General features: G+C 41.7%; 1 protein-coding gene across 1 annotated transcript in view; it reads left to right on the top strand.

Moving 5' to 3' along the window:
• Positions 1-27,218, top strand: part of LOC124712074 (phenoloxidase 2-like) — a 229,089-nt gene that overhangs the window by 157,758 nt on the left and 44,113 nt on the right. Inside the window, exon 12 of the mRNA XM_047242369.1 lies at positions 3,067-3,202. Coding sequence (XP_047098325.1) covers positions 3,067-3,202 — 136 coding nt within the window. The remainder of the gene's footprint in view (positions 1-3,066; positions 3,203-27,218) is intronic.

The following is a 27,218-nucleotide window of genomic DNA, read 5'->3' as shown; positions in this document are numbered from 1 at the left end:
CTACCTTCCAAACTTTACAGAAGCTCTCCTGCGAACCTTGCAGAACTAGCACTCCTGAAAGAAAGGATATTGCGGAGACATGGCTTAGCCACAGCCTGGGGGATGTTTCCAGAATGAGATTTTCACTCTGCAGTGGAGTGTGCGCTGATATGAAACTTCCTGGCAGATTAAAACTGTGTGCCCGACCGAGACTCGAACTCGGGACCTTTGCCTTTCGCGGGCAAGTGCTCTACGAACTGAGCTACCGAAGCACGACTCACGCCCGGTACTCACAGCTTTACTTCTGCCAGTACCTCGTCTCCTACCTTCCAAACTTTACAGAAGCTCTCCTGTGAACCTTGCAGAACTAGCACTCCTGAAAGAAAGTTCGAGTCTCGGTCGGGCACACAGTTTTAATCTGCCAGGAAGTTTCATATCAGCGCACACTCCGCTGCAGAGTGAAAATCTCATTCTGGAAACATCCCCCAGGCTGTGGCTAAGCCATGTCTCTGCTATATCCTTTCTTTCAGGAGTGCTAGTTCTGCAAGGTTCGCAGGAGAGCTTCTGTAAAGTTTGGAAGGTAGGAGACGAGGTACTGGCAGAAGTAAAGCTGTGAGTACCGGGCGTGAGTCGTGCTTTGGTAGCTCAGTTCGTAGAGCACTTGCACGCGAATGGCAAAGGTCCCGAGTTCGAGTCTCGGTCGGGCACACAGTTTTAATCTGCCAGGAAGTTTCATATCAGTGCACACTCCACTGCAGAGTGAAAATCTCATTCTGGAAACATCCCCCAGGCTGTGGCTAAGCCATGTCTCCACTATATCCTTTCTTTCAGGAGTGCTAGTTCTGCAAGGTTCGCAGGAGAGCTTCTGTAAAGTTTGGAAGGTAGGAGACGAGGTACTGGCAGAAGTAAAGCTGTGAGTACTGGGCGTGAGTCGTGCTTCGATAGCTGAGTTCGTAGAGCACTTGCCCGCGAAAGGCAAAGGTCCCGAGTTCGAGTCTCGGTCGGGCACACAGTTTTAATCTGCCAGGAAGTTTCATATCAGCACACACTCCGCTGCAGAGTGAAAATCTCATTCTGGAAACATCCCCCAGGCTGTGGCTAAGCCATGTCTCCGCTATATCCTTTCTTTCAGGAGTGCTAGTTCTGCAAGGTTCGTAGGAGAGCTTCTGTAAAGTTTGGAAGGTAGGAGACGAGGTACTGGCAGAAGTAAAGCTGTGAGTACCGGGCGTGAGTCGTGCTTTGGTAGCTCAGTTCGTAGAGCACTTGCCCGCGAAAGGCAAAGGTCCTGAGTTCGAGTCTCGGTCGGGCACACAGTTTTAATCTGCCAGGAAGTTTCATATCAGTGCACACTCCGCTGCAGAGTGAAAATCTCATTCTGGAAACATCCCCCAGGCTGTGGCTAAGCCATGTCTCCGCAATATCCTTTCTTTCAGGAGTGCTAGTTCTGCAAGGTTCGCAGGAGAGCTTCTGTAAAGTTTGGAAGGTAGGAGACGAGGTACTGGCAGAAGTAAAGCTGTGAGTTTCGGGCGTGAGTCGTGCTTCGGTAGCTCAGTTCGTAGAGCACTTGCCCGCGAAAGGCAAAGGTCCCGAGTTCGAGTCTCGGTCGGGCACACAGTTTTAATCTGCCAGGAAGTTTCAAATTAAATTTATTTCAATTGGTTTTGTTATATTGACAATTAACTCCTGATACTGACTTTACAAAACATATAGTCTGAATAAAATTTTTACAGATTTGGGTACACACTACATATATTCATTGTGGATAACTATATTTAAATGGAACTTAGGAAAGAGAAATAAATGTAGTTATTACTAGGAGTGCCATAAGAGCAGAGGGAAAGGTTCGAGCTTGCTCTATTTCCCAGATGCTCACTTCCATGTCAAAGAGACTTGCATCAGAATTCAGTTAACCTCCCAGGTAGTTGCCCCTTCCCTCCACTTCTCTTTCTCTTGCTCTCTCTCATTAGCTTTAAGGGGCAGGTGATACCCTATCCCTCCCTCCTCTTCCTCCCCCCTCCCTCCCTCCAATTACCCAAGCACACCCAGGCCTTAATTGTCTCAGCAGATTAACCCACAAGGGCTATGTCTTTCTGAAGTGCAGTCCTGAAATGAAACCATCTCCCACTATTATTCTCCACACCACCTGCCATCTGTTACCCTCCTAACTCAGACTATGTCCTTGTTAAACTGTGAGATATTCACAAACCACCACCTCTATCCCCAAAGTTCCTACCTCTGCAGTCATTCCCATGAAAATACTTGTATCAATGCAGAAGCCACCACCATTTACAACATTAAATGTAGTGCAACCATTTTTTTGTTTGAGGGATTTGCTACATAGCTTTCTGTACAGAGACAGCCAGTTGACAGCATGCATTAATGGACATGGAAGAACCATTTGCTTGTGATATCCATTACTTAGTTTTTCACCATGCTCTATGCTCTGCTCCAAGGATCTGGGTGCCTGCTGTAACATGTTGGCCATTTGCATCACCCCCCCCCACCCCCGCAACCCCTCCTACCCCCCCCCCCCCACCCCCACCCTCAATCAGCACTAGCTTCCCTGAACTCAAGAGATGAGGACTTGCCATCCAATACATTCTCTCACACTCCTAAACTTAATCTCATTAGCCTGAGCCCCCCCCCCCTCCCCTCCTATTTCTTTATGGTGTTTTATTAGAAATTTATGCTGTTTCATTCTTTATGCTTTCTCCCGCACATTATAGCAGTACTTCTTTGTTTTTCCCCTCTCTTTGCTTCCCCTCCCTCTTTCCCTTTTTTTCTTTCTTTATATTCTTAAGCTATGGTATTCTTTTCATCTTTCATTTTCTTTTCCTCTTCTAACCTATCTTGACTTCTTGCATCATTCTTCCTATCACTCTGAAGTGAAACTGGTGCAGTACTTACTAATTAGCTATCTTCAAACTCCTAGTCCTGTTGATACTTTTGTCTTATCTGTGTGACTTATTCCTCTTCACTTTCCATACTCCACCAAGCAATTCATCTTTCCTCCATGAAGAAGGAGCCCATTGTTCCAGAAGCTATCAACCCTGCATTTAATTTTAAATGTTTCTATTAATTTTTTAGGTTGATAACAATGGACCTCCAAGAATAGGTACTGTGAGAATTTTCATGGCACCAAAGTTTGATGAAAGGGGTCTTCCAATGTTGCTTCGTGACCAGAGACGCCTCTTCATTGAAATTGACAAGTTTTTTGTGCAATGTAAGTCTCTCTATTGTGTTTGCATGATGTATTTATAATTTAAATTTTTTGAATAGTGTTTATGTCATCTGAATACACTAAACAAGGACATTGTGGGTTAAGTGAAATAAAGTAATCTTTCATTTATATTCATTATTAAAAATGAATGTGAGATGCACATCTAGGTGGCATTGTTTTTGGTAAGTTGTTTAGCTGTTAGGGTACCAATTCCACATAACATGCTAGGATGGAGAGGATGGCACATGACAGCATTTGGATACTGCAGCTAAGTGCCAGGCATTAGTAGGATTTCAGGAAGGCAGTACAGCAAACACCAGATGAGAAATTCACCATCAGCGTTGTTCTGTCTTGACACAAAAATCTCCATTTCTTCTAAAATGTCTAAGTGTATATCTTTTTTGTTCACATGTAATATCGCTAACTGTTCTTGGATGGAAACAACATTTTGGAAAGGAGAATCATAATATTTGCTCTGTTCAGAACAGTTAAAAGATCTTACAGGTCAATGTATCTTATAAGTTATTAATGTGTTTGCATCAGTGTTCCTATCCATTAATATTAATTAAAACATTTTTTGGATTAAGCAGATTACCTGTGTCAAGATATACCAACCATATACAGATTCAGATTCTTTATTAGTCATTCAGCATTATTGTGTACAATAGACTTTGTCAGTTCACTTAACCTATTAATTTTATAAATTTTTCCATATTTAAGTTGATATTGGGATTTCTAAAAATTCTTCTAATGAATAGAATGAGTTAGTTAATGAGAAGTTGTGTAACTTTTCCTTAAATACTTTGACTCGCATGCTTGAGGTATGTTTAGACAATTTATTACATATTTTAATTTCCATGTACATATGACTATTGTTAGTTTTTGTTAATCTGTTTTGTAGCAAGAGGAGAGAAGTACAGATTTTTGTACTGTAGTCATACCTTTGATTTGTTACACCTAAATTTGGTAGTTCAACAAGTATATGGTTAACACTATCCAGAATATATAGATTAATAACTGTTAATATTCTGTATTCAATGAACAATCGTTTACTATGTATCCTATTAATCTACCTTTGCCATTAATCTGATTGCTTTCTTCTGGATCAACAGAATTTCATACTTTTTTTGTGTTGCCCCGGAGTATTAACTCATGCCCTAAAACATATTGAAAAAAAGCAAAGAATGCTGTCCTTACATATTCAGATGTCACACAGCACGTAAGTCTGTTCAGCTGTAATATAACTCTTGACAGCCTAACTACTATGTGTTCCACATGAGAGTTCCATGTTAGTTTATTGCCAAGTATGATACCTAAAAATTTTGCATTTTGTTTTTCTATTTTTACAGTCTTTGTTAGACTCAACCACATAGTCTCAATCTATTTCTCATTTAAAAGTAGACCATTCACATTAAACCATGATACTGCATTTTCTTTTGGCAAATTCATACTTCTAGCAAGGTTATCAAATACATAGTTTATAGACAGAAAAATTTATCATCTGCATACATATTTGTCTTTACATCTCTGTACCTTGGTAAGTTGTTTATATGTACAAGGAATTGAAGTGGTCCTAATTTAGATCACTGTAGCACCCTGTGTTGAAGCCCTAGTGTGTTTGACAGATGACTTCCTGAACGCACTACTTGCTTCCTTTTATTAAGGTATGATTTGACGAGTTTTAAACTTTTATTACTGGAATTAGTGAAATTGGCCTATAGCTTGCTGGATCTGATTTGCTGCCCTTCTTAAAGACTGGAGTCACCTTGGATAGTTTGAGAGGATCAGGAAAAACTGCTTCTATGAGAAAAAAGTTTATAGAATATGTTAATGGCACTGTGTTGTATCTTTGTTTAGCCTATTGTAGCTCTTTCTTATACAGTTTGTTAATGGTTATATGAATGTCCTTAATTTGATTAGAATTATTTGCTTTGCCAAGGCATTTTAACAGCAGTAGCTTATTTTTTAAATTATTTCTTTGGAACAATATTAGCTTTTAACGTACCTATTAAGTAGTTGTGGAATGTTTCATAAATTGTTTGTGCATTGGAATCTGATAACTTTCATGCAGCCTTGTTTCCATCACCTCGTATGAAGTGTCTGTTAAGACATGTAAATTGATATAGACATTTTTTTAACTCCATTGTGTTATAATTACTCAGTGGTTATTATGTGGTCTGGGGTGTAGTTGTTGTTAATCACATATTGATTAATTAATAAAACATTGTTTCAGAAAGCTTTCATGTGTATATTAAAAAAATGCCCAACAAATGTTTATGGACCCAGCACAGGTGTGAAGATAAGGTTTTATAAATGTTAAAATTGAAGTCGTCCACGGAAATCCTGAGTTGGTTCAGAAGTTACGTGTTTGTTAATCATTCATACTTTGCCAACTGATCATTCTTGCATGCAAACTGCTGATATTTTTTCTCTCATTCAAAGCTAAAAATGAATGGTACAATCTCAATTGGACTTCCAGTGGTTGAAAAGTTGACTGGACATGAAAATTACTTGACATTGAAATTTGCCATGAAGGTGTATTTGGTCCATGACGAATTGTGGGATTTGTTGAAAATGCTCCTTCAGATCCGACGAAATGGGACAATTCTTGGAAGAAGAGAGTCAAAAAGGCACATTTCTGGATTACACTTTTCATCAACAGGATTAATTATTCCCATGTAAGAGACACAAAGACAGCAGCAGAAGCCTGGATGGCCTTAGAAAAGGCATTTGAATACTGAGGACTCACATGTAGAGTGGGATTGCTTAGATCATTAATCACTACCAAATTAGATAAATGCAAGTCGGTAAATGACTGCTGTGATCGTATAATAATGACTGCATTTAATTTAAATGAAATGAAGTCTGTGGTGAATGAAGAATGGATAGGAACTTTGCTCCTGGCTGGATTACCTGAACATTTTCAGTCTATGATCATGACACTTGATAACAGTGGCACACATATCACGGGAGATTCTATTAAAGCGAAACTGCTACAAGACATCAAACCCAAAGACACAAATGGAAATGAAGAATCTGCTCTGTGTACAAATAAGAAGAGGCCGACTAAATGCATTATTAAATGCTACAAGTGCAGTAAACCGAATTGTATTGCTAATTATTGTTCTAGCAAGGACGAAAAGGAGGAAGCTCTTAAAAAAATAATGAGGATATTTATTTAGGAAACAGACAAAACAAAAGAAGATTTTCTTGCTGTTGATGGCAAATGGTTTCACAGAGAGGATATGTGGTATTTAGATTCCTGTGCCTTGACTCACATTACTAATGATGGAAGGAAGCTTCACAATGTCAAGCTATGTAATAGCTCAGTGACCAGTGTGGGTGGTGATGGCTTCATAGCAGAGACTACTGGATGTGTTGATCTGACCTTCTATACTGGTGATATAACAGTAGAAGTAGAAGCATCTGTCATTATTCATATCCCAAACTCATGTGTAAATTTGCTCTCAGTTAGTAAAATTGTAAGCAAAGGGCATAAAGTGACTTTTAACAAAAAAGGTGGCTTCATCTACAATGCAGAAGGTGAACTAATTGCCAAAGCATTGCCTAAGAATTGCATCTATTGTTTAAATACAAGTGAACTGAAACAATGCTACTATACAAGAGATAGTGGATTCTTATGGCATCACAGACTAGGACATATGAATCACAAAAATATGCTGAATTTGCCAAAGGTTTCAACAGGACTAAATGAAGATATTGTGGCTAAGGATCCCTGTGAGTTGTGCATTATAGGAAAACACATCTTCCATTCAAACCTAGCAAAAAGGTATTCCAAACACATCTTAGACTTAGTACATTCTGATTTGTGTGGGCAAATGGAGACATCGTCTGTTGGTGGAAATCAATATTCTCTCACATTTATTGATGATTTTTCAAGACTCAAGTTTGTTTATTTCTTGAAGAAAAAATCTGAGGTAACACATATATTTAAAAAATTCAAAGCCATGGTGGAGGTGTAGACAGGCAGGAATATCAAGAAGTTGCAGTCTGACAGCGGAAAGGAGTATGTCAACGATGAAATAAAAGGATTTCTGGCTTCTGAGAGTATCATCCACCAGCTTACAGTATGTTACAGTCCACAGCAAAATGGTGCTGCCAGGAGAGCTAACAGAACATTGGTTGAAAAGGCTCATACTATGAAGTTCGATACTAACCTACCAAAGGAGTATGGGCTGAAGCTGTGTCTACAGCTACATACTTGTCAAATTGTTCACCATCCACTACACTTGGAGATAATCCAGGATAGAATGTAACAATATTATGAAAAGGAAAGGAGCCACCCACTATATAGTAGAGATGCTGAGTCGCAGATAGGTACAACAGAAAGACTGTCACAAATAAATAAGGCTTTTGGCCATTAAGGCCTTTGTCAACAATACACACACACACACACACACACACACACACACACACACACACGCACAGACGTGTGCGCGCACGAATTCAATTCACACACATGACTGCAGTCTCAGGCAACTGAAACCAGTTGGTTGTGTGTGTCTACTTTCCTTTTCATAATATTTTCCTAATATTGTTACACTCAGAAATAAGGTGCCATATGAACTTTGGCATAGGAGAAAGCATTGTTTACCACATCTGGGAATTTTTGGCTGCAGTGCAATGGTTCACATCGCAAGAAGTGGGATAAGAAGTCACAGAAGTTGACATTTGTAGGCTAGTGTCAGGCAACCAAAGGCTATCATTTCATCAATAGGGAGACTGGCCAGGCAGTTGTCAGCAGGGATGTAAATTTCCTTGAGGATGAGAGTTTTTCAAGTTCGAAGACAGAGGAACCTAAGACTATAAATGCCTTATGATTGGAACAAGAAACGGTTCTTCAGGACGTCAATACTTCACAAACTGAAGTAGTTAAATCAAATGACAGTGATAATCAACCTTTTTATGCCTTTGACAGTGATTCAGTACAAACTGAAACTCAAGACAAGCGTCATGAGAATCAAAACCAAGCTCAAAGGTCAAACAGAAAACCAAAACCCGAGGCATGCCTGATCACATTACTTACTATTTGAAAGAAGAACTTCCAGGTGAAGACATTGATGTCAAAGAAGCTTTGGAAGAGACAAATAATGAAAAATGGGAAAAGGCAATGAAGAAAGAATTTTCATCTCTAGTTCGTAATAACACATTTGAAGAATTAGAGCTACCTAGGGGGGACAGAGCACTCAAGACTAAGTGGGTGTTAAAAATAAAACCTGGGACTAGCAGTAAACCAGGCATTTAAGGCATGCCTAGTGGTAAAAGGATGCACTCAAGTTCAAGGTGTTGATTATCAGGAAACCTTGGCACCATTGGTCAAGCATGTATCTATTAGATATCTCTTGTCTATGGCAGCTCGAAAAAGAGCTGGAGATTGACCATGTTGACATCACTACTGCTTATCTCTATGGACACTTAAAGGAAGAAATTTATGTCTTTCCACCAGTAAATTTTGCAACTCTTGGAAAAGTATTGGGGCTGAAGATAGCTGTTTATGGACTCTAACAGGCTGGTAACAACTGGAATCAAAAAATTGATGAGGTGTTAAGAAAACTGAAACTGAACAGATCAAACACTGATCCATGTATCTATTTTCACAGAGATGGAACCAAACTAGTCATCATAGCGTTATATGTCAATGATATGTTATTATTCTCAAATAACAGAAGTGTTTTGGACCAATTCAAAAGTTCTTTGAAGAGATTTCTTGAAATGAAAGATTTAGGACAGATACGCCAGTGCCTAGGCATGAAAATTACATGGGATCATGGTAAAGGAAAAATTTGGATATCCAAGAAATCCTATGCAAAAAAAGTTCTGGAGAAATTTGGAATGAGTGAATCCAAGCTGATCTCAACACCACTTGAACTTAGTTTTGACTTTGAAGCAGATGAATCAGACCTGATATGTGTTTCGCTGTAAATCTCCTGAGCAGATATAATCATTACTTTAAAAAGATTCATAGGTTGCCAGTAAAAATATTGTTTAGATATTTAAAGGGAACTATGTGTAGTAACCACAATCAACAGCGGGAACGCCTTCGGCTGCGGACAGGAGACGCCAGGCGGGGAAGCCGCTGGTGGTGGAGCACGCACCACCGGGTAAACACAGGATGAGTCGGACGACAGACCAACAACAACTGACAACAACCGACCACGACCGACTATGAGCGACACAACAAGGAAGAGATACACAACGGAGGCTTGTGGAAACCACAACACCAAACACCAAACGTAAATCCACTCGGAACCAGAGTTATGCATATGTCAACAACGCGCAACGACCAGAACGCAGTACCGCCGAGATAGAAACGAAATCCAGAGTGAGTACCAGACTGGCTGGACTAGGGCAGAGCGGGTCCCTATATATGAAACCGGAGGGAGCGGCTATTGGCTGCTGTCTGCACGTGGCTTAGTGATGGGGCCCTCGCTGTGTGAGAGCCGCTGCGCGGAATAGCTGCCGCGGAGGCGGAGCCCTCTATGGGCTGACCGCGTCCATTTGTTCTGCCGTGTGTTCGACCTCCGCAGCGGAAGGTACTAGATCCCTCCCCCCCGAAATTGGTGCATAGGGGCGGAAATGCACCGGACGATGCCGAGGCGGGCGGAACGAGGGCACAGGTTGTGAGACGGCCGGAGGGACCACTGGGGAAGGGGAGGGCAGACTGTCTGCGGCATCCATCAAGGTGTCATTAGATGGCAGGAGGTCAATGGCCGTCTCTATACCCCGGCGAGGCGGAAGGGGTGTCTGCAGAGCCGGCGAGGAGATGGAGGTTGAAGGGAAGGGCTCCACCTCGAGGGACGTGTCTGCACTGGGAAGCAGGGAAGGCGGTGGGGGAGGAATCAAGGCAGGGGCCCGAGGGTGGAGCTGGTTATGGTGGTGACGCTCGAGCCCTCTGCGTGTCTGTACGGTCGTCACTCGCCGCCCATGAGCCGCTGTCACTGTAGCGGGCGTTCATGCAGGTGTGCCGCCATAGGAGCGGGCCCACACGGCCATGCCCGTGGCGTAGCACCGGGAGGGGTGGGAGCGGGGCCCAGAAGGGGATGGTGTCAGGAGGTGTAGGAGGGTCCGAGGTTGTCGCCCGTGAAGGAGTTTGGCAGGACTATGACCGGCCACCGCTGTAGTGCGGTAGGTAGTTAGAAACACGATGATGGCCGAGGTGGTGGCGGACGGCTCCACTGATTTCATCAGCTGCTGTTTGAAAGTGCGGACCAGGCATTCCACCACACCATTGGATGAAGGATGGAAGGGGGGAGAGCGAATGTGTTTGATACCGTTAGCGGAGCAGAAGGTCTGGAATGAGGACGCCGTGAATTGTGGCCCGTTATCTGTGACCAACGTCTGAGGAAGGCCTTCAATGGCCAACACCTGGGCCAAGGAGGTGAGGGTGGCATCAGTGGTGGTGGACGCCATGCGAACCACATATGGTTATCTGGAATAGGCATCAATGATGAGGAGCCACATGGAGCCTAAGAAGGGGCCTGCAAAATCGAGATGGATCCTTTCCCAGGGTTTGCTGGGTGTTGGCCAGGGCACGAAAGATTGTGGAGGACTAGCTTGATGGCGCACACACACTGTGCAAACACAGACCATGTGCTCAATGTCTCCATTGATCCCTGGCCAATAGACATGTCGTCGAGCCAACGCCTTCATGCGAGACATCCCCCAGTGTCCGCGGTGAAATAAGTGCAGGACACGGTGGCGTAAGTCCGGAGGGTTGATCACCCGATGGGCGTCCGAGTCCGTGGACAACAGGAGGACATCCTCCATCACCGAAAGTCTGTGTGAGATGTGACGCCACGGGCTGAAGTCAGTTTTCAAACGTCGGGTAAGGTAGGGAGGCCAACCATGGGTCACATAGCGGGGGACTTGCCACAGGATGGGGTCCCTGTGTGTGGAAGCGGCGATTTGCATGGCCATCAGAGGAAAGCCATCGAGAGTCTCCCGGCGGGCAGAGTCGATGTGGAAGCACAGGACTTCCTGCTGGTCGAACGCCGGATTGGGTCCTGCTGGGAGATGTGACAAGGCATCAGCATTAGTGTATCGACTGGTGGGCTTATAGCGGATGGTGTAAGTGTAATTACGCAAGAACAACGCCCAGCACTGAAGGTGCTGAGCCGTCCATTCTGGGAGGTGCGAATGGGGCCCGAAAAGCGACACTAACGGCTTGTGATCCATGAGGAGGGTGAACTGCACCCCAAACAGGTAAATGTGAAATTTCTGAACTGCAAAAATAATGACAAGAGCCTGCTTTTCGATCTGAGAGTAATTCCTTTGCGCAGGGGTTAACGTTTTTGATGCATATGCCACAGGTTGTTCCGACCCATCCTCATTCCTGTGTGCCAGGACTGCCCCAATCCCGTACGCTGAGGCATAGGCCGCCACCACCAAGGGACGATCCGGAGAGAAAGGCATCAGGCAAGGGGCAGATTTTAGCATCGCCTTCAGGCGGGTGAAAGCCTGATCGCAAGCAGAAGCCCACGTGTAAGGTAACCCTCTGCGACACAGGCGATTTAGGGGATGCGCGACATGGGCAGCTTGGGGTAAGAACTTCAAGTAATAATTGACTTTCCCCAAAAATACCTGGAGTTCGGATAAGTTTTGTGGATGGGGAAGGGCATCGATGGCTGCGACATTGCAGTCCGAAGGGTGAATGCCATCTTTACTGAGCCAATATCCTACGTACTCCACTTCCGGTTGAAAAGAACTGCACTTCTCCAGTCAACAACGTAAACCCACAGCCTGCAGGGCGTGGAATAAGGAACTGAGGTTGCCGAGATGTTCCTGGCGCGTGCGCCCCATGACTAAGATATCATCGAGCTAATTGACACAAGCCGGTATTGGTTGCGTGAGTTGCTCGAGATACCGCTGGAAAATCGCAGGGGCAGAGGAAATGCCAAACGGAAGACACTTGTATTTATGGAGACCGAAAGGCGTGTTGATGACGACGATGGCCTGCGATTCCTCATCCAACGGCAATTGGTGATAGGCTTCTGCCAGATCAATCTTAGAAAAGTACTCGCCACCTGCCAGTTTAGCGAGAAGGTCTTCCTGTCGAGGAATGGGATAAGTTTCGACCAAAGACTGAGCGTTGACCGTAGCCTCAAAATCCCCACAAAAACGAAGCAATCCATTGGGTTTCTTGATGACCACTAAGGGAGTTGCCCAGGCACTCGATTGTACTGGCTCGAGAGCCCCCACAGCCTGAAGCCAATCGAGTTCCTGCTTGACGGCTGCACGCAAAGCTACCGGAATAGGCCGAGCCCGACAAAAGCGAGCCCATGCATTCGGCAGTAAAGTGATGTGTGCCTGGAAATCGGAAGCGCAGCCCAGGGCTGCTGAAAACAGGGAGGAAAAGGACGCGGACAGATCGTCTAGGTCCTGAAATGGAACCGTAGTTGAAACGAACTGCACTTCGTCTTGAATGGAAAAGCCAAACTGTGTAAACGCATCTAGCCCAAAAATGTCCGAAGCAGACAGGTGGTCCACCACAAATAGGGCAAGGGGCCGGGGAACGTTTTTGTAGATGGCCATAACAGAAAACTGCCCACGGAGAGAGATGGAACCGTCGCCGTAGGCGATCAACCGCCGCGAGGGTGGGGACAATTCTGGAGACCCGAGACGTGCATACATCGTCAGATTGATCAAAGAAACTGTGGCCCCCATATCGACCTGGAAACGGACATCCTCGTTAAAGATGCGTAGGGTGAGGAATAACTTTCGAGCCAATGTGTCGGTCCGAGGGGCAACTGCGTGTGAAGCATGGACGGCCTCCTGTTGGCCCGCAGGGGCGGGACGGGGGCAGATCGAGTGGCTACGACAGACAGATCGAAGGTGGCACTCTTTCTCACAGAACAAACAGGTCTTCCAGCGATGGGGACAGTCAGCTCGAGTGTGGGCCGAGAAGCACTGGGGGCACGAAGGGAGGGGGCCACGCAGCCGACGTCGAGGGGCGACCGGCAGTTCGGACGCCCATAGAGACGTCAGACAGCAAGGAATCTTGATGGTGGTGCCCTCTGGAGACCGCACCCCGTCGACGGCGATAAGGAGTGGAGCGGGAAGTTGACTCGACCGCTGCCACCTGGGGCCGCGCCATGAGTTGTTCGTTCGCCGCTTGAGCAATTTCGAAGGAATGGGCAATACGCAGAATATCTTCCAACAAGGGGTTGTCCAACTTTAACGCCACAGTGCGGACCTCTGGATCAGGCGCCAGTTGAACGACCATATCCCAAATTAACGAATCTGCATATGATGCCTTGCACTGTTGATTGGTGCACGTGAAGTTGCATTTGCGGCTGAGGCCTTGCAAATCTGTCACCCAGGAACGGTAGGACTGACCCGGCTGCTTGTGGTATTGATGGAATTCTAAGCGAGACGCAACCACGTGGTATCGCTGGGAATAATAGTTAGTTAGCAACACACAGATCTCGTGAAAGGAGAGAGCCATGGGGTCGGCCAATGGTGCCAACTTGCGGAGCAAGAAAAACGTGTCCGGTAAGCCCCAAGGCAAGAAAAACGACCACTGCAGAGAGTCATCCGACACCTCAAAGGCCGTGAAATGTTGCTTCAGACGATGCAGGTACGTTTCCCAATCCTCGTTGGCGTCGTTGAATGGTGGGAACAACGGCGGACGTGGGAACGTGTCTGAAATCGGGGCACCTGGGGAAAGAGGTGGGAGGGAATCCCGCTTATTGACCCTGTCCAAGAGCAACTGCAGAGAGGTCTGTAAGACCTCCAACTGCTACTGCTGCTGTCGCATGAGCTGCTGCTGTTGCTCTAAGCGAGTGAGTAATTTCTCTTCCATACTCCTACGTTCCGTTTACCTTGTCGCCAAATGTAGTGACCACAACCAACAGTGGGAACACCTTGGGCTGCAGACCGGAGCCGCCAGGTGGGGAAGCCACCGGCGGTGGAGCACGCACCACTGGGTAAACACAGGACGAGTGGGACGACAGACCAACGACAACTGACAACAACCAACCACAACCGACTATGAGCGACACAACAAGGAAGAGATAAGAACGGAGGCTTGTGGAAACCACAACACCAAACACCAAACATAAATCCACTCAGAACCAGAGCCAGGCAAATGTCAACAACGCGCAATGACCAGAACGCAGTACCGCCGAGATAGAAACGAAATCCAGAATGAGTACCAGACTGGCTGGACTAGGGCAGAGCGGGTCCCTATATACAAAACCGGAGGGAGTGGCTATTGGCCACTGTCGGCACGTGGCTTAGTGGTGGTGCCCTCGCTGCATGAGAGCCGCTGCGCAGAATAGCCCCCGGAACCCTCTATGGGCTGACCACGTCCATTTGTTCTGCCACGTGTTCAACTCCCATGGCGGAAGGTACTAGACTATGGATTACAAGCTAAAATTTTCTAGAGATGGCAACAGAGAAATAATGGCCTTCAGTGATGCAGGTTGGGGAAATAAAATCAATGACAGACACAGTAACTGGTTCATACATAAAATTGCAAAACTCTTTAATTTAATGGTCTAGTAGAAAACAAAAAACTATGAAGCTGAGTATATGGCCTTGGCATCAACTGTTCAAGATTTACTGTGGTTAAAACAACTTATTTTTGAGGTAGATCCAAGCAATGTCATAAAGCAATTTACAGTGTATTGTGATAATAGAGGAGCCATTCAGTTAGCCAAGAATCCAGTGAAAAACTCTAGATCAAAGCATAGAGCTATAAAGTATCATTTTATAACAAGGCATGTTGAGTCAGGGGTTATTAATGTTGAACATCTGGTTTTTGAAGAAATGTTAGCGAATGCTTTCACAAAACCACTTAGCAATGCCATACATGAACCATGTGTAAGAAACTGTAGTCTTGTGAAATAAGTGAAGGAGTGACTATACACTTAGACTTCGTACTGTGTGTAGATGTCAGTTTCAGGGGACATGTTGTGATATGTAAAGTAATCTTGTTGTTGTTGTGGTCTTCAGTCCAGAGACTAGTTTAATGTAGCCGTTTGTGCTGCTCTATCCTGTACAAGCTTCTTCATCTCTGAGTAACTACTGCAACCTAAATCCTTCTGAATCTGTTTAGTGTATTCATGCCTTGGTCTCCCTCTATGATTTTTTTACCCTTTGCACTTTCCTCCAATACTAAATTGATGATCCCTTGATGCCTCGGAATGTGTCCTTCCAACCAATCCTTTCTTCTAGTCAAGTTGTGCCACAAATTCCTCTTCCCAGCATTCTTCTGTAGCACCACGTTTCGAAAGCTTCTATTCTATTCTTGTCTAAACTGTTTATTGTCCATGTTTCACTTCTGTACATTGCTACACTCCATAAAAGTACTCTCAGAAAATATTTCCTGACCCCTAAATCTATGCTTGACGTCAACAAATTTCTCTACTTCAGAAATGCTTTCCTTGCCATACCCAGTCTACATTTTATATCCTCCCTACTTCAACCACCATCAGTTATTTTGCTCCCCAAATAGCAAAACTCATCTACTACTTTAAGTGTATCATTTCCTAACCTAATTCCCTCAGCATCATCTGATTTAATTCAACTACATTCCATTATCCTCATTTTTCTTTTGTTGATGTTCATTTTATATCCTCCTTTCAAGACACTGTCCATTCTGTTCAACTGCCCTTCCAGGTTCTTTGCTCTCTGACAGAATTGCAATGTCATCGGCAAACCTCAGAGTTTTTATTTTTTCTCCATGGATTTTAATTCCTACTCCAATTTTTTTTTTCATTTCCTTTACTGCTTGTGCAATATACAGATTGAATAACATTGGAGATAGGCTACTACCCTGCCCCACTCCCTCCTCAACCACTGCTTCCCTTTCGTGCCCCTTGACTCTTGTAACTGCCTTCTGTTTTCTGTACAAATTGTAAACAGCCTTTCGCTCCCTGTTTTGACCCCTGCCACCTTCAGAATTTGAAAGAGCGTATTCCAGTCAACATTGTCAAAAGCTTTCTCAAAGTCTACAAATGCTAGAAACATAGGTTTATCGTTCCTTAATCTATTTTCTAAGATAAGCCATAGGGTCAGTATTGCCTCACATGTTCCAACATTTCTATAGAATCCAAACTAATATTTCCCAAGGTTGGCTTATGCCAGTTTTTCCATTCATCTGTAAATTGATATTGATAGTTTTTTTGTTTACTCCATTGTGTTGCATTTACTCGGTGGTTATTATGTGTACTGGGGTTTGTAGTTTTTGTTATACACATACTGATTAATTAATAAAACATTGTTTCTAAAAGCTTTCACATGTATATTAAAAAGTGCTCAACAGTGTCTTAACTCTACTGTTTACATGGAGTGGTCTGAGAAATCAGATTCCTTTACACCGGTGGAGTTCATATCATGAGCACAATTGACAAAAACATTAGCTAAACACGCATTTAGTCTTGTCAGTTCTGAATTGACATGAAAGGAAATTGTGCTTCCTTAGCATATTTAGTAACTTATTTACACCGGGTTTGTCATATGTTATATCATAGTTTAAATTGAAGTCTCCCCCAATTATAGTTAAATATTGTTTCCACTTTGTTATGTGGCAGAGTAAACTGTCTAAATTATCTAAAAATGTTTTTTCATCTGAGTCAGGGGAATGGCAAATACATACTCAGATAAGTTTCATTACATCACATATGATTCCAGTAATTTCAAATTGTTTCTCTACACATGCCCAACTAAGATTTATTGCTCTAAACTCTATTTCATTTGAAATGTTGATAACAGGACCATGATTGCGGTACCGAGATCTGCAAAAAACTGCTTCCATGATTTTAACCCTCTGGTACATAGTATTCTATTTGTCCTCGTTTAAGCCAGTGTTAAGATAAATATAGGGAAGAATTACAATGCATTGTTAATTTTTACTTGTTGACCATCTAACTGCAACTGAACGAAACACAATTTTCGTGCCATATGCGTTTTCCTTCATTCTTTGCAAGACATCTTCAGTGGCCTGGAATATGTACATATTTTTACTACTTGGTTTACATTTTGGGGGAATGTATACATAGGTTATAAACCATTCTGGTGGTTGATTTTTCTGTGGCATAGTAATATTTTAAAGTCTACTTAAGGTTCTGTGGATGATTTTCTGCATGTTGTGCTTTAGTTCCATTTTTGGCACTGTTCCTCTTCTTATAATTGCCATTTAGGTTTTTGTTTTTCACACTTCACAGCACTAGGAACTGAAAACTTGTTATGATGCTATGTTTTTGTCACTGACTGTCAGATTGTATTGCCAAATATTGCATTTCGGAAGAGTGTCAGAAGCATGATATGGAGCAAGGATGTACCCCAAATCTGGTGGTATTACCTATTACCTTATTGTCAATGATGTTCCTATTCATCTCACTATCATACAAGAAGTAGTCAACTATCAAACAAAATCTCACATTCCACAACAACGTCACTACAGAAGCAATAACAGAAATAACAGATTTGCTCAGATTGACAACCAAACAAAACTACTTCCAGATTGAGAATGAATATTATCTGCAAAGTGATGGACTGCCTATGGGATCCCCAATATCAGGAATATTAGTAAACATTTTTATCAGTCATCCAGAAAATCAGATATTTCAAAAGGTTAACCACTAATGAAAGATTTAAAATCATATATTGGTACAGTTATGTGGATGACATTATTTGTCTGTTAGATGAGCCAAATGAAAAAATAGATGAACTCCATTCTGAAGTCAACAAAGCACATCAGAACATAAAATTCACACTTGAAAAAGAAAAAGAAAATCGAATAAATTTTCTTGACACAACAATAATAAAAGAAAAGGCAAACATACATTTAATGCCTTCAGAAAAATAACAGCCACAGACAAGTAACACATTCCACATCTAATCAAGCCCACAACGAGAAGCTTGCTACACTAAGACACATTTATATAGATTAAACAGGATCTCACTCAACAAGATAAACTACGAAAAAGAAATGAGTACAATCATACAAATAGCTAGGAACAGTGGGTATGAAAACATGTGGTGCACATTTCCTGAATACAAGATAACTAGCTAGCTGCAAACTCACAAACACACTCAAGACACAAACACAATGACAAATCATACAGAAAAGATGCAGATGGTATACTATGACTTACACAAATAAATTAACATACAGAGTGGTAAACATACTAAAGAAACAGAGCTTCCAAATAGCATATAAAACTGTGCAAACCCTCCAAACAAACTTAAGCCAATCAACAACAAAGAGGAATAATTCCAGGGATCAGGAATATAAAAACTTGAATGACAAAGTTGTGATGCAATATACATAGGCCTGACATGCAGGAATTTTAAAACAAGATACAAAGAATACATCAGGTGTTGGAAGTACGAAACAAACCATTCCACATTTGCAGAACACTTAAAACACCATAACGACCCACCCACAAACATGGAACAAGACATGAAAGTAATGAGAATGAACAACCATGACAAATACCTTACACAAATGCAAGAACACACACACACAATCAGATCACAGATATATTTTTAAAAAATTACATTCAAAAGTTGGCAACAACATTCGATATTTGGCAATACAATCCAACAGTCAGTGACAAAAACATAGCATCAAAACAAGTGTTCAGTTCCTAGTGCTGTGAAGTGTGGAAAACAAAAACCTAAATGGCAATTATAAGAAAAAGAACAGTGCCAAAAATGGAACTAAAGCACAACATGCAGAAAATCATCCACGGAAGCTTAAGTAGAATTTAAAATAGTAGTACGCCACAGAAAAATCAACCACCAGAATTGTTTATAACCTATGTATACATTGCCCCAAAATGTAAACCAAGTAGTAAAAATATGTGCATATTCCAGGCCACTGAAGATGTCTTGCAAAGAAAGAAGGAAAACGCATATGGCACGAAAAAAATTTTTTCAGTTGTAGTTAGATGGTCAACAAGTAAAAATTAACAGTATACCACAATATTACATGCAGCTGAGGAAGACAGGACTACAAAAGTTGAAGATAGGAAAGAATACTTATTTCCTGGCAATAATTCGTCCAGTATCTCAGCTTTACTTTCAAGACCCTAAATTTTAAAAAATATCTCACTTATCTGTGAGTTTGCAGGCTGATTTTTCACATTTTTATTTTATTCCTGGCTTGAAACCATAAAAAATTTTCATTAAGTGACCTAAAGCAGTGCTGTACTGCTGCTCCAGTTGTTGTTGGTTCTGCTGCTGCTATTGCTGTTGTTGCTGCTGCAGTTGCTGCTACTGCTTCTGACGATGATAGTGATGATGATGATGATGATGATGATGCTGTTTCTGTTTCACTTACTATAACCTTCTTTCCCTGTTGATTTAGATGAAAATTGTGTGATGTGTGGAAACTTTTCCCCAAATTGCTGATGTTCACAAAAGTTACATTTTCAAACCACCTGCAAATATTTTGCATGTCTGTCTTGCATTTCCAACTTGTTTGTTTACACAGGACCATTCTCTCAAGCCATAAAGATGTGGCACTGAAAAAACAAAAATGTTTGTTCCACTCAGCTCATACAGTTTTCTTTTTAATGAGATTAAGAGATCCTTTTTTTCATTTCTTGCGACACCGTTTGTTCCCACCGGGAAAGTGATAAAGTCCATTTTGCTCAATGAGGAATTTTTTTCCTGGCTCATTGATGTAGCAGCACTGAATTTTGCTCTGGTTTTATTATGCAATTAAAATTCTGACTGCTTGTCCACCGAAATTCAGTTGCTGTACTTTGCCCTTGGCTGCCTGCATACAGTTCAATTTTATGTGCACTTCCTGTTTGGAGCTTACTGTTTTCTGCCTACCTTTACTGTGTGTGATCTCTTGTTTGGCACTATTTATTTTGTTTCTTTTGCTAATGTAAGTTGATAATGCCTCAGGTGAACAGCTTATCAGTGGCAAATGTTTTGAGAGCACTTTTGCTTATGATCTTTTACTTAACTATGGCTGAAATGTTCAGTGTTCTACCTCATTCACAAAGTCGTTTTGTTTTCCATGTGGTACAATTGAACTGTCAACAACACTATCACAATCCATAGTAAAAAGAGCTTGAAAGTGATTTTCATGCACTACATTTATGATCTGTTCACAGTTTCCTATATTCTGTATTATCTGTTTGTGTCTTTTGAACTTTACTTCCAAGCAATTCTCTGACAAAGTCGAACTTTCATGCCGTGATTTTGTCTGTTTTATTCTGTAGACTGTTTTCTTCTTTAAGTTTCTTGATATCCATCTTCAATGAACTGATAATAAATTGTAAACTAGACATACGTTCTGTGAGCTTTGTTATTTTGTCCTTACAACTGTTACAGTTTTTCTTTTTAACAGCATAATTGACCTTTTTTCGCAGGGCCACACATCAGATTTTTACACTAGCGGCCATCTTGTCTCACACTGAGGTACCTCAGTTACTTCAGACTGCTTTCATAGAAATTCTGGAAAAGTAGGTTGGCCAATGCCTTCATATCACACTTTGCAGGATTAGTTGACAGAAGCCAGTGCCCACAAAATCCATTACATCACTATAAATAAGAGGTGGTTCTGACTTCCTATAAATGTTAGTAATGCAGGGGTAATTTCTAAAAGACAAAGCATATAGGAAAACTTGAATCACACAAAGAAATCTGATAAAGGTAATACAAGTAAAAATATCAACAGGGGAAGAGAATTATGATTTATAGTTATAGATCAAGTGCTGGCTACTGGACTTTGATATATGAAAAGAGTGAAGAACTCATTAAAATTATATAACACTTGCCAACTAGAGAGCTGAGATCACACCTCTTGAATGTGCTTCCTCTGCATCAGCAGCGTCCTGAGTTCTGCAGTACAGACAGCATTGCTCATCCAGTAGTGAGTAACAGTAGTGAGTGACATATCTTCTAGCCATACATTTGCTTCTTCAGTTTATTGTAAGCCAACATGTACTGATGCATACTTACGAGCGTCAAGTTGTCATCACCCATTGCAAACTATGAGCATATTTAAAATACTCATACACAGAGCTCACACTGTCTCAGGCCTAGATATTTTGCCTAAAGAGCTTGCCCACCTAAAGATAGTGTTCAGAGAAAATGAGTATTCTAACCAGCAAATTAATGAGGCACTGTTAGTTAAAACCAAGAATCAGAAAGTGGATAAAGAGGAGAACACACTGACAAAATCTTTGGCTTTTATTCCATTTGTGGGCAACATCTCATTTAAATTATCAAGAATCTTCAGTAAATGAGTAAATGGCAGTTGACAGTGATTTTCCATCCATCATATAAGATTGCAGGTCTCTTGGGATCAGTGAAGGACAACTCATTATTGTGGAAGGCCAGAATTTACAAAATACTTTGTCAATGTGGTATGGCATACATAGGGCAGACCACACACACTGTGAAAGAATGCTGCACTAAACATCAATGTTGCACTCACCTTTTATAACCAAGCAAGTCTAGTAATGCTGAATGTTGTGTTTCCACTGGACTTTCAATGGAGTGTGATAGAATGATGAGTCTGACCACAGCAACATCTTTTTGGGACTCCATTATTAATGAATCTGTGGAAATATGCCTGGTGAAAAAGCTGATGAACTGTGATAGCGGCTACCAGTTGGAACAGTGCATAGAACCCTATCATCTCCACGATGTGTTCTAATTGAAGATGACAGAGTGGACCGAAGGTTTGCGGAAAGTGGTAATGCAGACGATAGCTGAGTTCTGCGGTTCCATCAGTGAGGGCACTGCTGCCAGAAAGTGTAGGCTGTCTGTCAACTTAATTTTGACACTTAAATGGAATACTTGCAGTGTGCTATATATTGTGAAATGGAGCTTTGTCAACTTCAATGGCTCACCTGAAGAAGACTGGCAGATGCCCGGTTGATATGTGGTGGGATGTCTTAAACAATGATTGGCTGCAAGCCCAAAATTTGTTAGAACAGTATTGTGTTGTCACTAGAGAACCTGTAATGGCAGACTGGATTGGCCAGGAGAGCTCAGTGTCTTCAAACTTGAACTGGTGATTAAACCCCACCTGAGTAACAAATCCATAAGGGACATTTCAACTGTTCTAAACCTACCCAATATGATTTTTGGTGGTATGATTCTGAAGTGAGAATGTGAAGGTACAACCATAGCTAAATCAAGCTGACCTCACATGCTGGCAGACAGGAACACTGGAACACTGCAGAAGCTGGTTGTAAAAAAAATCTCAAGAAATCAGAAGAAGAAATAACTCATGGGTGCCAAAGTGCTACCAGCAGTCCAGCGAGGACAATAATGATTACACATAGGGAGTTGAAAAGAAGCTAGTACAATGGTCAAGTAGCTGCTCATAAGCCACACGTTTTGATAGTTATACCCCCCCTGAGCCACGGACCTTGTCATTGGTGGGGAGGTTTGTGTGTCGAAACAAGCCCCGGAGTAGACAACATTCCACTAGAACAACTGATAGCCTTGGGAGAGCCAGGCCTAACAAAACTCTACCATCTGGTGAGCAAGATGTATGAGACAGGTAAAATACCCTCAGACTTCAAGAACAATGTAATAATTCCAATCCCAAAGAAAACAGGTGTTGACACAAGTGAAAATTATCAAACTGTCAGTTCAATAATACATAGTGGCAAAATACTATCACTAATTCTTTACAGAAGAATGGAAAAACTGGTAGAAGCTAACCTAAGGGAGATCAGTCTGGATTCCATAGAAATGATGGAACATGTGAGGCAATACTGACCTTACAACTTACTTTCGAAGGTAGATAAACAAAGGGCAAACCTATGTTTCTACCATTTGTAGGCTTAGAGAAAGCTTTTGACAATGTTGACTGGAATACTCTCTTTCAAATTCTGAAGGTGGCAGGGGTAAAATATAGGAAGCGAAAGGCTATTTACAATTTGTACAGAAACCAGATGGCATTTATAAGAGTCAAGAGGCATGAACGGCAAGCAGTGGTTGAGAATGGAGTGAGACAGGGTTGTAGCCTATCCCCAATGTTATTCAATCTGTATATTAAATGAGCTGAGAAGAAACAAAAGAAGATTTTGGAGTAGGAATTAAACTCATCGGAGAAGAAATAAAAACTTTGAGATTTGCTGATGACATTATAATTCTGTGAGAGCAAAGGTCGTGGAAGAGCAGTTGAACAGAATGGGCAGTGTCTTGATAGGAGGATATAAAATGAACATCAAAAGAAGCAAAACAAGGATAATGGAATGTAGTCAAATTAAATCAGGTGATGCTGAGGGAATTAGATTAGGAAATTAGACTCTTAAAGTAGTAGATGAGTTTTGCTATTTGGGGAGCAAAATAACTGACAATGGTTGAAGTAGAGAGGATATAAAATGTAGACTGGCTATGGCAAGGAAAGCGTTTCTGAAGAAGAGAAATTTGTTAACATCAAGTATAGATTTAAGTGTCGGGAAGTCTTTTCTGAAAGTATTTGTATGGAGTGTAGCCATGTATGGAAGTTTAACATGGACAATAAATAGTTTAGACAAGAAGAGACTAAAAGCTTTTGAAATGTGGTGCTACAGAAGAATGCTGAAGATTAGATGGGTAGATCACGCAACTAATGAGGAGAAGAGGAATTTGTGGCACAACTTGACTTGAAGTAGGGATAGGTTGGTAGGACATGTTCTGAGCATCAAGGGATCACCAATTTAGTAATGGAGGGAAGCGTGGAGGGTAAACATCGTTGATGGAGACCAAGAGATGAATACACTTAGCAGATGCAGAAGGATGTATGGTGCAATAGTTACTCGGAGATGAAGAAGCTTGCACAGGATAGAAATGCATCAAACCACTCTCTGGACTGAAGACAACAACAACTATAATTATTCACTATAGATAATGATACAATGTTGTGATTAATCCCGGAAAGTTAGATGTATGGTACAAAAAACATTGCAGTTGATTCCTGAGACAATTTTGGAAGCTGACTTTTTCATTATCATCATCATCATCATCATCAGGCTTTCCTTTTCAGCGAGCCGGGTAGTAACTTGGTGAACAATGTGCCTCCATTGGTTTCTGTTCTGGTATAGCTTTTCCCTCCCCACTACATCCCATGTTACTCCTCTCCTCTTGAGATCTTCCTTAACTTAGTCTGTCCATCAATTTCTAGGTTGCCCAACTGGTCTTCTTCCTGGTACCTCCATCTCTAAATACTGGTGTGGAGTTCGAGTTCGGTGCATTCACTTCACATGACCGAACCGCTTCAGTCTCAAAGCACTCATCCTCTCCTCTGTAGTCAGTGTCACTTGCAGGTCTCTCCTTACATAATCATTCCAGACTCTGTCTCTCCTAGATTTTTGTAGAGCTGACCTAATGAACTTCATTTTACATGTTTGTATTTGACTCTCTTCTCTCTTACTTATGACACAGGCCATATATCATTAAAAGTGTGTAAAGCTTCTTATATTTTCTTACCAAGCTCTTGTGGTGTGATTTTAGTTCTACATATGAGGAGAATTGTTCCAATGTCTTTTTATAGCCAAGATGTTATATCTCTTCTTTTTTGACTGTGTCACCTAGAATTTGAAATAGTGAACTTTTCTTCCCAGCATTGTTTCATGTGAAATTCAGATCTTAGTTTTCTTTCATTTGCAACTGCATTCTTACTGTAAGTACAGTTGCAATACATTACAGTTCACTTCTTTATCTTTTCTGTGATACAGTAACTTTAGTATTCTCACAAAAATAGCTCAAATATTGTAATAAAGGATTCGTAAGTCTTCATCTAATAACACATCTTTAATGTGTAAGTGTCTTCAGTGTAATACATTCTTTCACAGTAATTATTCTTAGACATGGAACATTTATGCTCAAGGCACAGCAAATTTTATATTCTATAAAAGTAAAGATTAAAATATTCTTATTTGTTTTTGTTTCTCATATAGAATCTTTTTGCATTTGTTAAGAAAAATTTCATAATTTTAAACATCAGCCTACAACACTTAAATGATACACTATGTAATGAGGGGTAAATGACACTTAAGGTGGTGTAAAGAGCAACGCCACTGCACAGCAGATGACTGAAAATGAGTGATTTTGAGTGATGAATCATTCTATATTCTGTGGCAGTTTGATAGAAGTGTTTGCATTTGGCAAGTGCCTAGATTGTGTTGCATACTGGCAGCAGGGATATGTGGATGAGGCAGTGTTGTGGTATGGGGGTATTTTTCATTATTCAGGTGTGGTCCCCATACTCTTCTTAAGAAAAGTGCTAATTGTGTAAGGCTGTGATCACATTTTACTGCACTGTGTACAGCAGAGGAACAGTTTGAAGACAACGTTTGTATCAGCATGACAGCATACCCTGACGTAAAGCAAGCATTTGCAAGGCAATTTTTGTAGACAACAATATTCTTCAAATGGACTGCTCTGCCCAGGGCCCCAACCTAAACCCAATGGAATACCCTTGGTATGAGTTACAATGTCAGCTTCACTCCAGACCCCAGCATCCAACATAAGTACCTTCTCTGGTTTCTGCTTTTGAGGAGGAACGGGCTGGCATTACTTTGCAGATTTTTAGACACCTCATTGAAAGTGTCCCCAGCAGAGTTCAGGCTCTCATATAGGCAAAGTTTGGACACAGCTCATATTAATGTCCAATAATAGGTGTCTGAATACTTTTGTTCAATTAGTGTATTTTCATTCTGAACACTTTCATAATATTTCGAAGGTATTATTTTATCATTAGTAAGGTGATAGTATATCACAACACACAGCATGCTAGCTTGCGAGACAGTGAGGTGAGCCAGACCTACATTGAAACCACTGGCAGATTAATGACTGTGGGCTGGTACAACGACCAGCCTGTGTTTGGCTTTTAGGCAGCTTCCCACGCTCCTTTAGGCAAATGCTGGCTGATCCCCAAATTCTGCATCAGATAATATGATCCACAAACAAGCAAAATAGGATAATTCAGAAAACGCAATTTACATAGCTCACAGACAGATGGTACATGTCTCCCCTCTATTAGATTATCTAGATGGCTGTGGCACCTGGAGGGGAATCCAGCCACAAAGTTATATAATGAAGCAAATAAAATACACCTAGTCCCATACAAGTGGATCCTGAACTAGACAGGAAAAATTCTAAGGAAAAAGAAGGGAAAATAGGTAGTCAGAGGATGAAATGAAATCATGCTTGCCTCTTTTGGCGCAGTGTTGTTGGCAGCTCTACCTTGTTGGTTCAATTTTTGGCGTGAAGCGTGGAACTACATGTCAACCACATTAACAAACAGTTGTCGAAAATTAAGATTCTTCTTCTTCTTCTTCTTCTTTTTAAATCTAAACATTATTTTTGCATTTTGTTTTGAACAGCATTTACCTTATATAGCACCCATTTTAAAAAGATGTATTAATTCTTCATATGAAATGTACTGAACCCTTTCTCTTCTGTATTACCTGTGGCATCGATATTTCATACATTTTAATCAATACTACTGTGCACTTTCTTCATCCTTTTAGCTGCTGTTGCGATTATGTGACATCTGTTGCATGGGCATGGCAACATTTAAATTCTTGTTCTTCTTTTTCATATACCTTTGTCTGCGCGTAGACACTTTCAGAGTACCAGGTAGAAGGACTGGTGGCACATGTAAACATGTTCAGAGCACACAGGGACAGGTACAAAGGTGCGCGCATTAACACGTCCAGAGCAGTTAAAGGGTTAATGGATCTGGCATGGTTAATTTAAGTGGTGGCCAAACCTCTTCCTGTTGCCACCCCGTTACTGACTAGGATGGAATGTGCGTACCCCAACTGTCTGCATATAGTGTGATTCATGTGAAAGTGTGCAAAAGTTTCCTAAATGTTTCCATATCAGGTAAGTAGGGTGGGCTGTGGGTACCAGCGTGTTTTTCACCTTTGGTTGGTTGGTTGGTTGGTTGGTTTTGGGGAAAGAGACCAAACAGCGAGGTCATCGGTCTCATCGGATTAGGGAAGGACAGGGAAGGAAGTCGGCCGTGCCCTTTCAGAGGAACCATCCCGGCATTTGCCTGGAGCGATTTAGGGAAATCACG

The sequence above is a fragment of the Schistocerca piceifrons genome, chromosome 8 (genome assembly GCF_021461385.2).
Source record: "Schistocerca piceifrons isolate TAMUIC-IGC-003096 chromosome 8, iqSchPice1.1, whole genome shotgun sequence".
Lineage (NCBI taxonomy): Eukaryota > Metazoa > Arthropoda > Insecta > Orthoptera > Acrididae > Schistocerca > Schistocerca piceifrons.
The sequence above is the reverse complement of the archived record's forward strand: the minus strand, read 5'-3'. Positions and strand labels throughout refer to the sequence as shown.